Source organism: Mesocricetus auratus, unplaced genomic scaffold (genome assembly GCF_017639785.1).
Source record: "Mesocricetus auratus isolate SY011 unplaced genomic scaffold, BCM_Maur_2.0 Super-Scaffold_100031, whole genome shotgun sequence".
Taxonomy (NCBI): Eukaryota; Metazoa; Chordata; class Mammalia; order Rodentia; family Cricetidae; genus Mesocricetus; species Mesocricetus auratus.
The window spans coordinates 17070234-17085260 of NW_024429212.1; the positions used below are offsets into that span (position 1 = coordinate 17070234).

At 45.3% G+C, this 15027-nt stretch overlaps 1 protein-coding gene across 2 annotated transcripts in view; it reads right to left on the reverse strand.

Moving 5' to 3' along the window:
• Dipk1a (divergent protein kinase domain 1A) overlaps positions 1-15027 on the reverse strand; it is a 65347-nt gene extending 50320 nt beyond the window's left edge. Inside the window, exon 1 of one of the 2 annotated variants that reach the window (XM_040733385.1) lies at positions 14917-15027. In XM_040733385.1, coding sequence (XP_040589319.1) covers positions 14917-14970 — 54 coding nt within the window. In that variant the 5' untranslated portion in view covers positions 14971-15027. Of the gene's footprint in view, positions 1-1168; positions 1448-14916 lie in introns of those variants that run through there. The other variant, XM_040733384.1, reaches the window with a different exon arrangement.

Genomic DNA, 15027 nt, shown 5'->3' on the forward strand with positions numbered 1-15027 from the left:
GTTAGCTTGTGGGCATATCGACGGGGCATTTTCTCAATTGGGTCTGGACTGCAGAAAAGCTGAGCGGGCCAGGAAAGGCAGCCAGTAAGCAGCATCCCTCCACGATGTCTGCTTTAAGACCTTCCTTCAGGGTCCCCCCCAAGCTCATTCCCTTCACGATGGACTTTAACCGGTACGCTGAGATAGACCCTATCCTCCCTGAGTCGCTTCTGGGTTCCTTATGAGACTGGATACAAAGATGGACATAAGAAACTACAGAAGACACAAGGAACCAATCCAAGAGACACAGGACCTGACCCAAGCCCCAGAAAGAGGAGACAGAAGAGTATAACAAACCATGAAGTGAGCATATCCTAGAGCTGAGGTAAGAGAGTTCTAAGTCTTACAGCCCAAATGGACGTTGGGCATGGGGGCATATGCCTGTAATCCCAGCAAGTGGGAGGCAGAAGTAGACAGAAATAAGTCTCACAGAAGTGAGTTCAAGCCCAGCCTGGTTGATATATGTTCCAGGCCAGCCAAAGCTACATAGCAAGACCCTAGCTTAAAACAAAACAAAGACAAAAAAAAAAAAAAAAAAAAAAAGACTATCCAAAGGGCACAGCTAGTGCTCAATACAATAGATAGCCTGTACCAATCCCTCTCTCTGGGGAATTTAAAACAACTATAAAAAAGAAGAGATCACAAGATCATGTACAAAGTGGCTCCTTGACAACGAAAATAGTAGATAAGGAGCCGTATTTTCAATTTTTCAGGAAAAAAAAAAAAGTTTGGCTCCAAATTCTACACCCAGCTCAATAACAAATAGGAACCAGAATATAACAAACTCAGCTTTAGACATGAAAGCACTCCAAGGTTCACACCCTTCCTAAAGAACTTATTTCAGGATGTACGCCAGCAAGGACGGCATAAACCAAGACACAGGAAAACTCAGGGTCCTAAAAAAAAATGAGTTCAATCCTGAGAGGGGGGAATCCCAGGGAGACAGTGTGCTGTAAGCCCAGAAAATCCATGTGATTTGGAGAATGGAGGGGTATTGGTTCTAATCTTAAAAAGAGGGGGTGCAAAACATAAAATATAACCAAGAGTACAGAAAAGAAAACGGCTCTATGACAAAGGCATGTTGTGCCAGGAAAAAAAATAATAATCAAGGCACTTAGAAAAAACTTACCAAGTTCCCTGAAAGAGGACAGAGAAGAGGACGGAGGAGCTGGGCAGCAACCAGAGAACAGCCTGAAGCACAGGGAGGCCAGGGATGGCGATGCACCCCTTTAATCTCAACACTCAGGAGGCTGAGGTAGGACCAGCCTAGGCTGGAGTCGTGAGTTCCAAGCCTCCCTGAACTACAAAGTAACAACTTGGTTTTTTTGTTTTTGTTTTTTTTTTTTAAAGAACCAAAACCAAACCCCACTCTATGCACAAAGGAAATAGACATCCGAGCATGACATCCAGCACCCTGATTATGAAGAATTGATGGTTTATGAGAAAAGAGAATCCAGTTGCTATAAATGTTGAAAGCCTGGGAGCCCAAGGGTCATTACCCCTGCCCTAGAGAGAAGAAATGTAATCTTAGCATATGAACTAGGTCTACACTGAATAGTATTTATAGAATCACATTTTAGGGAACTCTAAAATTAGAGATGTCTTTCATCTTAGGCCAGAACAAACTCTGATTATGTTGGGTCTCAAGACATAAATTTCAGTATGCTAGGACCATTTACTTTGCCTTTTTAAAATATAGTATCAACTGACATCCAGGTCTCCCTTTCGATGCTCTCTCTCTGGAGGTGAGAGTCATTTTCATTATTCAAACGGTTGGATGTTCTTCAACTAGCCCACTTTGCTTGGAATTAGGGGCAGATATGTCTGCACCTACAGCTGAGTATAGTCAGGTAACATTCAATAAGAAAACTCAGGGAAGAAGGCCTGTGACTCTCTCAAATATAGCTCCTATTCTATTGGGACTGGTTTTAAATCATTATTCTTTAACAGAAATGTCAGAAAGCAAGCAAACCTAGGGAATCTGCACAAATGCTACATTTTCTTCCCTACTGGCAGACATGTGGTGTTCTCTGGGAAAGGAAAAATCCTAACAATGGACTTAATATCAGGGGCAACTGTTAAGGTCTGAGGGTCTCGGGTTTATGAGGGGGATTTCATTTTCATAGGAAAATGAACAACCTGTAGTAGTATAATTAGTAGTTTTCATATTTATTTTTTTCTTGCACAACTTCACAGAGATACATAATATATTTTGATCATTTCCCCACTCTGTTACCTTCCAAGCCCCTTCCGCCCAAGTCCCCCACTACCTTTCATATCTGCTCGATGTCTCTTTATTTTTGTGCCTCACTGAATTTAATTAAGGTTTCTTGGGTTGCTGAGATGGTTCAGTGGGTAAATGTGCCTGCTACCATGCCTGATAATCGAAGTTTGATTGCCTGAACCAATGAAGTGGAAGGAGAAAATGGATCCTGCAACAATTTGACCCCCATATCTATGCCATGGCATGTATACAACCACACATGTCCACACACACAAATATATGTGAATAAAAACATAATAAAGAGTTCAAATGCAGCAGCACTGACACATGAGGCCTCAGGTGGAATTCTGTGAGTTAAAGGCCAGCGTGGTATGCATAGCAAGTTCCAGGACCACCAACGTAGGACTACACCCAGCCTCAAGGAAAAGGAAAAGAAGAACCCACAAATAAAGTAATACAGAAAATCAGCTGTCATAACGAATATATGAAAATTTCTTTGTCATATATCTTATTAATTTCTTCCAGCATCCACATTCATCATACTAGGCAGCCTCTAGGATATACACAATATTCTTTAGAGACACAGTTAGAAGTGAGAGGTGTAGTTTCCAGGTAAGTGAGACAAATGCTTTGGGAGTAAAGCAGATCAGAGTGAAGGGGAAGGAAACACTATGATCAGCTATACGCTTTTACTTACTGTGTCTACATTCTTTGACGTAAGGAGTTAATTAATATATCTAACCAGCTCCATAAAGCTCTGTATCTTGAGTCAGATATAGCGGTGCATGTGTGTGATCCCAGACCAAGAGGCAGGAGAAGCACTTAGAGTTCAAGACACCCTGGTACACACCCAAGAACGTTTCTCAAACAAGCCAAGGAACAAATAAAACACCCCTCCTCCACTCCCCAGTAAAACCCTCTCCATATCTCTGTAAGTGCTTAAGCAGATTCTACTGACCCCCTGCTCTGAGCCAGGCATAAGGGACAAGGAGAAGAAACGGACATCTCGGCTGTGGAGGAGCTCACAGCTTTGAGAAAAGACAGGAAAATCCCCGACGTAGCTCGCTTCAGTAGCATGGGAGAGGCACAGGTGCTTAGAGTCTGGGGCAAACGAAAAAGGAAGCCAGAGCCCTGGAGGTTTTGAAGAGAGGGACTATTCAAAGGTCACTTCCTCTGTGAACTGAGACTTTAGAAGATAAGCGAGAACGAAACAGATGAGCAGATATAAAGGTTCAGTGGAGGAAGAGCACTGCAGAACAAAGAGGAAACGGCAGAACGGGGAAGTGGTTACGGGGCGGGGCAGCAGGGAAGCGGTTTCGTGATAGAGCGCTTGTTGTGGGCTCAATCTACAACACTGCAAAATTAAAAAACAAATACATACATATGACTTAAAGAGGAAAGGATGGGGCAGACTCAGGAGAGTTAAGTGGCATGCTGGTGTGTTTAGAAAAGCCAAGCATCTCAAGACTGCTGAGCATGGCGTCTGTGGCAGCCGTGTCAGGAATGGAAGGCCAGGCTCTCCACAGAGCCAGACCTCCTGAAGGCAAAGGAGCTGGGAAGCGAGTCCACAGAAGGACGAGCATATAAAAAAAAAAGAAAGGGAAGCCCCGTTAGATTTGCACTCCGGGAAAGATGATGCTGAACCCAGGCAAGGAAGATGGCTCTGAACTGGTAGGGGAAGAACACTCCAGTGGGCCAGCCAGCCGAAGAACAAAAGCTATGATGGACTCATGTGTTGTTTAGTCTGCATGAATACACAACAGATTTGGGCACTGACTACTGTAAAAACAAAGAGTTTCCAAATTTGGTTATTTGTACTTTTCCTCTTGTCACAAGTACCCCAAACTTTCCCATAGTAATTGCCAGGTCAATACACACACATTTTTCTTTTTAAAACTACACATACACAGTTTTATATGGCTATATACGATCTAGGAGCCACAAAGTAGAGAGAAAAAAGATCAGTAACTTTCTGAGACTGTCTTAGTTTACTTAACACAAGGATCTTCCGTTGTATCCATTTTCCTGCAAGCAATATGACTTGGTGGTTCTGTTTTCTTTCTTCTTTCGTCTTTTTCTCCTCCTCCTCTTCGATTTTTTTTTTTTTTTTGGTTTGTTTGTTTGGTTTTGGTTTTTCAAGACAGGGTTTCTCTGTATTGTTTTGGAGGCTGTTCTGGAACTCGCTCTGTAGACCAGGCTGGCCTCGAACTCACAGAGATGTGCCTGCCTCTGCCACCCAAGTGCTGGGATTAAAGGCTTGGCCACCAACACCCGCCAGGCTTGTTTTTTTAAACAATGTTTCTCTGTATAGTCCCAGCTCTCCTGGAATTCACACTATAAATCAGGCTAGCCTCAACCTCAGATCCACCTGCCTCTGCCTCCCCAGTGCTGGGACTAAAAGGCCACAACACCTGGCTGACTTGGTTGTTCTTTATGGTCAAAGGAAAAAAAAAATCAGTGTACACATGCCAAATTTGTTCTTATCTGTATCCCTGTTGTTGGCATCTAGGTTAGTTGCATAACTTAGTCACTGTGAACAGCGTTGTGAAATGCATAGCTCTCATCTGAAACTCTCTCCTTTGATGCCCTTTTCCCCCAGTGCTGCAAGGAACATGATCTTGCCTGGTTAGCCGGGCACCCTACCACAGTGCTACATCCCTAGTCCTGCTACCACAACAAATCTGACACTGCTAAGAAAGAAAGAAAACATTTTGGGAAATGAATGTTTTCTTTTAAACTCTTAGAATCCAGTCACATCTGTCTTTAGCAGAAAGAATTCCAAAAATGTCCTTCAGGATTCCTACTCCTTGGTTACAACTAAACACTAATCTAGGGGCTGTCATAGAAGGGTCTCTCCAGATGAACTGCAGTTGCTAAACAGAGGACATTTGACAGAAGCTGTCCTGGTGGACTCAATGCGATTAATTACACAGGCCTCAGGAGCAGAGGGGGTATGGCAGAAGAGTTGGCGAGGTGCAGGGAGAAGGAGAGGGGAAGAAGAATGGGAAGCTGAAGACACAGGGCCCCCGCCCCTCCCACCCCACCTTCCCATCCCCCAAACACTGTTGCAGCGTTCCAAGATGAGAATATTGAGTGCTGAGGTTAAGAACAACCCACCCAGCAGCCACCGGGGAGAACTGGGGACCTCAGTCCCACAACCACATGGAAATGAGCTCTGATAACATGCTAACGGAGTCTGAAAACCAATTTATTCTTAGAACTCTGGAAATAGGCCTAGAGACCTTGACTTCATCCTTGTGAAACCTGGACCAGAGAGCCAAATGAGTCACACTGGGCCCAGACATGTGACCTACAGAACTGAAATCGGGGCACAAATAACTCAGCTTTGTTTCAGCTGCTAAATCTGTGGTGACTGGTTGCAGGAACACTGTAACACAAATACATTTCCATAAATTACTTCAAATGTGGTTTTTTTTCCATGGGGCTGGGAATGGGGCTCAGTTAAACGCTTGCCCAGCATCCATGAGACCTAAGGTTCAAACCCTGGTACCTCATAAACCCTATGCATAATCCAGCACTCGGGAGGTAGAGACAGAAGGGTCACAAGTTCAAGGTCATCATCTGCCACACTACAACTTCAGGGCCAGCCTGGGCTATAAGAGCTATTGTTTGAATAAATACCAGTGTTAGGCATTTGAATGCCTGGAACTGGTTGACCTGTTTGGGGAGGCTTAGGAGGTGTTGACTTACTAGAGATGTCAGTGACAGTGGGTTTTGAAAGCTTGAAGACCTTTGCCATTTTGAATTTATTCGCTCCATGGTATGTGAGTTCTCAGCTGTTCCTGATACCAAGCATGCCTACTGCCAAGATCATGACCAAGACACTCTGACTTTTTTTCCCCTTCCTTCCTTTTCCCCCTTTTTCTGGTTTCTAAGACAGGGTTTCTCTGTGTGTTTTGGCTATGCTGGAACTCACTCTGTAGACCAGGCTGGCCTTGAACTCCTGCCTGATTTTTTAAAATGCAGAGTGAGGAGTGAGTTGTGGTACCGACAATAAGGTTTAATAACCCAATAACTGACTTGTTGTGTTTGTGCACTAACTCATTCAGAAGGCTGTAAGTACAAGCAAAATCTTTCAGGAATGTCTGTTATTTGCAAAGAAAGGGGAGTATTTACAATAATCCATAGTCCCACTGCAAAACATCAAACTGGAGCAATAAATCAAGAAGAAACTTCTTCTTTAGAAAGACATACAAATGGTCTGAAAACATACAAGAAGGTGCTCAATGTCATGAGTATGAAGGTAGTAAAAGTCAGCACAGAATGAGCTATCTATCACCTCACTCTCCGGAGGACAGCTACTACACTCGAAACAGAAAATAATTAAGTGCCAAAGAGAGTGTGGACAAACTGGAATACCTGCACACTGTTGGTAGGATTGTTAAAAAAATATATGGCCATATGGAGAATAGTATGAAGAGTCATTGTACGTGGGCTGTGAATGTAGTTAAGAGGGAGGAAGGGGTTTGAAAGAAGGAGGGGGAGAAATAGAGGAGAAAGAAAAACCAAGTATTGCACATTTTTTTCTCATATTCAGATTACAGAAACACATACATGCAAGAGAGGTAAATTTAGGAGGCAGAAAAGGAAAAGAAAGAGGAGAGAGGAAACAAAAAAGGGTGGCAGATATAGGGATATAAACAAAGTACGAATATATGTATGTATATGTATGCTAAAAAGGCTAAGATGGTATGGTGAAACCTTTTATTCTATGTGCTAAGATATTAATTTTTTAACTGTGTAGAAAGGCATTAAAATGGGGGCTATGTTATTATTACTTTCTGTTTGTTTTGTTTTTCAAGGCAGGTTTCTCTGTGTAGTCTTACTCCGTAGATCAGGCTGACCTCAAACTAAGCGGTTCCCCTGCCTCTGCCTCCTGAGTGCTGGGGGAACTTGCATGCCTCCACGGGTCAGGTCCTGGGTTTGAGCACAAGCACCACAAGAAGAAACAACAGAACTACTACTGTCATCCCATTGTCCCAGTTTCTGGTGCCAGCGGACCTGGCTGCTCTCAGCCTTGGTCAGAGCAGCTGCTTTCTGCAGCTGGCAGCAGACAATGAGAGATTTGTAACTGACCAGAGTGATGGAAAAGAGAGACTGAGTTGCTCAGTCCCCACAGGGACATCTACGTCAACCCTGTTACCAGCAAGATCCAGGGAACACTGCAGAAGGGGTGAGAAGAAAGGAAAGTAAGAGCTGGAGGATGGGAAGAGAGCTGAGAAATGCCGGTTCTGGACACGACGTGGCCATCTCACTCTCAGCAGCTGTAGTTACCTGCACAAGTCCCAAACAAGACCAAGCCAGCTAAGTTCCCATCACAGATGGGGTAGGTAACCTACAGGTCCCAACTCTTACTGTGGACCTATTCGTTCTACTCTGAGGAAGTGGCCACTGGGAGGTTTCCAGGCTTCAATGGATAGCCCCACACCCCATGCACGTATGGGCAACACCAACTGAATTTATTGGGTTATAAAAAAGAAGTTGGGAGCCGGGTGTTGGTGGCGCACGCACTCGGCGCACTTGATCCCAGCACTCGGGAGGCAGAGGCAGGCGGATCTCTGTGAGTTCGAGGCCAGCCTGGTCTACAAGAGCTAGTTCCAGGACAGCCTCCAAAGCCACAGAGAAACCCTGTCTCGAAAAACAAAAAACAAAAAAAAGAAGCTGGGATGAGATCATATGTGGGGAAAATGTAAGAGGAGTTGAAGGAGAGAATAGGGGTAGGTAGGAGGTAGATGTGACCATATTTCACTGCACACATGTATGAAACGCCTAAAAACTAACTTAAGAATTATTATTACTTGTTATTATTTAATAGCCAAGAGGTGGGGGGGGAGTCCATGGATCTTGAGTGCCAGACAAGTCCAGGTGATACAGTGAGACAAAGGGGGGGGGAAGGAAAGAAGAGAGGGAGGGAGCAAAGGAGAGAGCGGGGAGGAAAAGAAGAGGGACAGGAACACAAGGGAGATGAGAGGAGGAAAGAAGAGAAAGGGAGAAACAAGAGAGAAAGGGGAGGAGGGGAGGAGGGGATGGAAAAAGATGGCAGGGCTCTATTTACATGAGGTATTTTAAGAGAGTCAAACTAATAGAAACAGAAAATAGGATGTGGTTACCAAGGACAAGGGTGGGGTCCGGAGCCAGAAGGAAATAGGGAGTAGTTCAACGGGTGGAGTTTCAATTTTGCAAGATGAAAAAGTTGAGGTCTGAGCACATTTAAAATATTTGGGTTGCTGGATGTTGTGTTGCACACCTTTAATACTAGAGGCAGAAGCAGGTCAGTCTCTGTGAGTTCTAGGAAAGCATAGACAACATAGTGAATTTCAGGACATCAAGGCTAAGCACTAACGTGGTGATACTTTGTTTATGATCTAACAAATAAAGCTTGCTTGAAGATGGGAATACCAAGCTAGTCATAGCCATAGAAGCCAGGCAGTGGTGGCACACAACTTTAATCCCAGCACTAGAGAGGAATGTAAGGACAGGACCTCAGTGCAGTCTGAGGTTTGGTGAAGACAGATGCAGTCCTTTTGGTCTGAGCAATGGTAGAGGTGAGAACTCTCTAGTGGATGGCCTCTTTGCTTCTCTGATCTTCAGTTTCTGGGGTTTTTGTTTGTTTGGTTTGGTTTGGTTTTTTTGAGATAGGGTTTCTCTGTATTGTTTTGCAGGCTGTCCTGGAACTCGCTCTGTAGACCAGGCTGGCCTCCAACTCACAGAGATCTGCCTGCCTCTGCCTCCTGAGTGATGGGATTACAGGCGTGAACCACCAATGCCCGGCTTTGATCTTCAGTTTTAACCCCACTACCTGTCTCTGGGGTTTTATTATTAATAGCAACTAGAATGTGTGCTACATAGTAAGACCATCTCAAACAAACAAAAAGTATTGTGAGGACTGGAGAGGTGATTCAGCAACTAAGAATACTGATTTTTTTCAAAGGTCCTAGGTTCAAATTCCCAGCACCTAAGTGGTGGCTAATAATCATCTGTAACTCCAGTTCCAGGAGATCCACACCCTCTGTTGGCCTCCACAGTCACTAGGCACAAAACACCAACACACATAAAAATAAAATAGTTTTTAAGTTGGTAAGGATGGAATCGTCAAGAAAATTTATCATTGCCACCTCTAGGCTTAAATTTGGCTTCATTTTGATTGTTTTCCAGACAGTGTTTCACCGGGTAGCCCAGAATATATTACAACTCTGTCTTCTTTCTCAGCCTCCTAAATCCTGGAACTATAGGCATACACTTGAATTTAAAGCACTACTGGTCATGGACATTCTGTGTACACACACAGCTTCAGAGCTAATTATAGCTCTAGAGATGCAATACCAGGCAAAGGTCAGCGCATGGGTTTCTCCTTCTGCCAAGTTTTGGGAATACGGAACTATCCACTCTAAGTACCCGCTGGTTCAGAAGTTTCTGGAGACCGAATGGCTTTTACTCTAGCGTGTGTTAACACTGTTACGGCCACCACTGATATGTCACTAACTCTGCCAGGAACCAAATCCCACAAAATACCCACATAAAGGAACCAAGAACCAAACTATTTGAAAAATGGTGCTGATATAGGCCACATCTCCAGGTCTCAGAGAATTTAGACCATAGATGGCATGCTTATAACACCAACGCTTGAGAAGTAAGGGAAGGAAGACCAAGGTCAGTCAGCACACAGCTCTGTCTCTCTCAAGCGAACAACAACAAAAGGAATACTGCATCAGGTTCCAGCAATCTAATTGGGTCAGGCCATTGTCTGACAAGGTGGCGCACACCTGTGATCCCAGCAGCAGGAGGGCTGCCTGCCACAAGTTCAAGCCACCCTGGTACATACAGGGAGTTCCAGGAGACTCTCTCAAAGAGTCAACAACAAAAAACATGTCTACCCATTCATTCATGACAGCCCTGACTGAACACGGACTAAAAATCCCAGGGCGGTCACCTTGAAGATCATATCCCAAATTTAAAACTTCTACCCAAAGGGCTTGAAAGTCTTCAGAGGAAGAAATCTTAGACTTCAAATTTCATTAGAATTGCACGGTCTTTACCTACATTACAGAGTCTGAGCAGAATGACTGGAATGGAGAATGTGAATAATCAAAGCATATTAAATTACCCCTAACTGGCTTTTTTTTTTTTTTTTGTGGGGTGTGGGGAGTTTCAAGCCCTGGATGTCCTGGAACTCAGTCTGTAGACCAGGTTGGCCTGGAACTCACAGAGCTCCACCTGCCTCTGCCTCCTGAGTGCCAGGATTAAAGGTGTGAGCCACCATTGACCAGAAGCCCCAAACTGTCTTAACTTTCATTTTTCCAGAGCTTAATGACAAAAGAAAACGGGTATTCAAAACTAAAGCCAACAAATTATAGGGCTACTGTGTTATCATCCTTACTCTAAAGCCAACAAATTATAGGTTTACTCAATCGGAGTAAACCCCAAACAAAAATAGGTCCCAATTTGTAAAACAAACAAACAAACAAACAAACAAACAAAAACCTGCACTGCTAAAAACACGTGCAGGTGCAATGCATAGTTACCACAACCAGCAGGTCCTGAGACGTTCGTGCTATAATGGTAAACCAAAGACAAATACCAACTAAGAGTGGTTTATTTAACAACCTGGTCGACAGAGCAAGTTTCTGAGCCAAGAGTCAAGCGTCTTAACTCTGTTCAATATGCTACAACACTTGGCACACACTGAAAGTGTTATTTCCAGGGTCATTTTTTTCAACAAGACAGTGGTAAAAAAAAAAAAGTGCTGAGAATGACGCCCCGACTTGGGAAAAACCAGTGCTCAGGTGCATGCGCGTCAGCTAACTTATGCAAGGCACATGCGCATTAGCTAACTTACCTAGAGAGGCTGCATAGTGCACTCGCACCGCTGCCCTCGAAGCAACCACCGCCGGCGCCAAAAGAGCGGGCATTGGTGAAAGCTGTGCTGAGTGGGGCCAGGGAAACGAGTCAGGATCCCTAGGATCAGCTCAACGGGTCACGTTCCTTCCCACTACCTCTCATGCCTGCTTTACTGAACTACAATTCAGATACTACAGAATTTATTTCTTTAAAAGAAAAAAAAAACAACAAACTTACCCATTAGTAGACATTCTTTATTTTCACCCAACTCTAAGCAACCACTAATCTATTTCAGTCTTTGCTGCTAAATCATATCTCACTATATGATACAGAACGTAGCTGGAGTTTCCCTCCTGCCAGGTCCCACTGCCGCTTCAGCCCCAAATGAACACACAGAGACGCTATACTAATCATTAAACTGTTGGCCAATGGCTAGGGCTTCCTACTGGCCAGCTCTCCCCCCCGAATATCAACCCATTTCCACCAATCTGAGTATTTCAATGTTGTCCCATCTCAAGGTTATTCCTTCCTTGGCATCCCCTCTTAGTCTCTATCTCTGCCTACCTTTCCCAGAATTCTCCTCATCTCCCAGTTCCGCTCACCTTCCTGCCTCTATTGGCCAAGCAGTGTTCCATTCACCAACCAACAAGACAAACACTTATACAGAAGGACGTCCCTCATCAACAGAACCTAAGTTCTTTTCTTCACAAGCAGAAGAAGCTCTTGGCTGTATCAACAACGGTGACCACAGTTGCTAAGAGACTCACAGGCTCCTGTGATAGCTTATGGCAGAAATTATAACATTAATTACAAAAGAGTAAGTTTTGGGGGGAGGGGACTTAATTACTGTTTTGTTTTTAACTAGTTCGAGATGCTTAACTTTGTAGAAATGACATCAAGACTAATGGAAATTCTGTGAGTGAAGCTCCTTGACAAGTCAAATGATTACGTTTCCCCTTCTAAATTATGGGGAAAGAAGCTAGAGACATAGCTCAAAGTTAAATGCACTTACTGCTCTTAAAAAAAATCCAGGTTCAGTTCCCAGAACCCTCAATATTGGCTCACAACTACCCACAACTCCAGGTCCAGTGGCTATGACACCTCTTCTAACCTGCACATACACATGCAGGCAAAACATCCATACACAGAAAATAAAAAATAAACATCTTCATTTTGTTTTGTTTGGGCATTTTTTGTCTCAATAGTTTTTTGTGTTAAATGTTATGTGGGTTTTTTCTTTTTTTGAAAGAAAAAATATAATGCTGGGTGGATAGGAGATGGGGAGGATCTGGGAGGAGTTGGGGGAGGGGAAAACATGACCAAATATATTGCATGAAAAATAAATTCTAAATAAAAAAATTGCTAGGCAGGTGTGGTGGCGCATGCCTTTAATCCCAGCCCTTGGGAGGCAGAGGCAGGTGGATCTCTGTGAGTTTGAAGCCAGACTGGTCTACAAAGAGAGTTCCAGGACAGCCAGGACTGTTACACAGAGCAGGAGGATCACAAGTTCAAGGTTATCCTCAGTTACCTGACTAATCCTAAACCAATCTGGGCTACATGAGAACTTGTCTTTAAAAAGAAATCTTGAGCTTACCTTAAGTTTTTGTTTTGTTTTGTTTTTGAGACAAGGTCTCTCTCTATGTTGCCTCAGCTAGCTTAGAACTTGCTATGTAGACTAGGCTGACCTAGAACTCACAGAGGTCTGCCTCCCATGCGCTGGTGGTATTAAAGGCCCACTGGCAAGCTTACTCTAATTTGATAATTGGCAATAATGAAAATTCAGAAAACTAGAAACACCGTTCGTCATTAGTGGAAGCACAATTATTTGTAAAACTATTTTTTTTGTAGTGCTAGGGATTGAACCTAGGTGCCTCTGTGCTATAGGCTCAACCTCATCCAATTAGAAAACTCTTGTGCCAAAGAGTGTTTGTGTTCATATCTGTGAAAATCATTTAGAGCCAAAACAACTAAAGTCTAAAACTCTACCATACCTAAAACAAACAAGCAAACAAAGCAAAACCCCCAACTAATAATAGAAATCTAGGTAGTTTGAGTTAAAAGATTATAAATATTGAGTTAAAAGATTATAAATATGCCAAAATACTTTAGCAATAAAGAGTCCCCACAGAAACAACTGACCTGAACAAGGCGGAGCTCATGGACACCAAGAGTGACAGCTGGGAAACCAGCATAGGACTGAACCAGGCCCCCTGAACAAGGATGTCAATTTGGAGGTCTGGGCAATCTATGGAGCCTCTGTTAGTGGATCAGTATTTATCCCTAGTACACGAATGGACTTTGGGAGCCTGTTCCACATAGAAGGATACTCTCTCAGCCTAGACACTCGGGGGAGGCCCTAGGCCTTGTTCCAAATAGTATGACAGACTTTGAAGATCCCCCAAGGAAGGTCTCACCCTCCCTAGGAAGCAGAAAGAAGATGGGATAGGGGCTCGGTGGGGGGCAGGAGGGGTGGGAAGGGAGAGGGAGCTGGGATTGACATGTAAAACAAGCTTGTTTCTAAGTTAAATTTTAAAAAAAGGGGGGGATAATAAAGGGTCACCTGGCAAGGGTGGAATCCGAAATTGGCTTCTAATACTGGTGCTCAAGATACAACTATTTCTCGGGTGCTGTTAGAGAGCATTCAGTCTTACCCTCTTAATACCATGAACTGTCAAATCGCTTTTTTCAGTCACTCATTTCAGAGGAATGACTTCTTACACATGCAAGAAGCATCATCAAGCCGATCCAAAATACCCTTCCCATCCATCCTGTCAGAGGTCTTTTTTTTTTCTCTTCCCTTTTTTTTTTTTAAGTTAGAAACAAGCTTGTTTCACATATCAATCCCAGCTCCCTCTACCTCCCCTGCTCCCCCCCTGTCAGTGGTCTTTTAACAGGGAACACGGTGGACAACGTGTGGGGGGCATCGATCGGTAGCTGTTTTTCCCCCATCGGCGTGGTAGATTTTTGCGATCGGCTACTCACAACGTCTACTAGGTCCCCCTGGTGACCAAAGAGTGCGCGGAAGGCAGCGGTGGGGTTGGTTCCAAAGCCGGCTGGCAGCGGAACACACACACACACACACACACACACACACACACAATCATGAAAAATTAACACGCCAACAGTACACGCGACGTGACTGAGGATTGCGCTCGCACCGCTGGGGCGCTGACTGGAGAGAGAGAGAGACGCGCAACCAACCGGTCGCTACCCTCTTTCTCCCTTTTTTCCAAGGCGAAAATGCCCGTCGCCTCAATCCGGCCGGCCGATCCCTCCCCTCCCATTTAAACCAGGGTTGGGATCCGGAGCCTCAAACCCCAGGGGGTTCTTCTCGCGGGCTTGGGACTCGGGGACCCACGGCTGTCAACCATCGGTCATGACTCCCTGAAATAATGGAAGCATGACACACCACCCTTTTTTTTTTTTTATTTCCCCAACCCGAGTCAGGAATGGCAGGTCTGGGGGCCCTGGAGGAAAGGGGGGAGCGCGCCGAGGAGGGAGGGAAGAACCGCGGCGGCACGTCCCGGGCCGGGACTCGGAGGGGCGCGGGGCGCGGGGCTGGGGCGGCGCCTGGGGAGCGGGGAGCGGGACCGAGGGACCCCTGGGGCGAACCGGGACCGAGGAGGGCGCGCCGCCAGGTGCCGGCCGGTCCGCAGGAGGCGGCGGGGGGCGCGCGCGAGTGCGCGCGGGGAGGGAGGGAGGGAGGGAGGACCGGGCGGTGCGCAGCGCAGCGCAGCGCGCGGCAGCGCAGGGCAGGGCGCGTGGCGGGGCCCGCTGCCGGCCGGCCGGCCTACCTGGAGGTAGTGGGGTTTCCTCAGCCAGGCCCCCGCGCAGAGACTCCTCGCCATGGCACTCACATCGCCCCGCCGCGCCGCAGTCGGAGGCGGACCCGAGCGCGCCCGCCC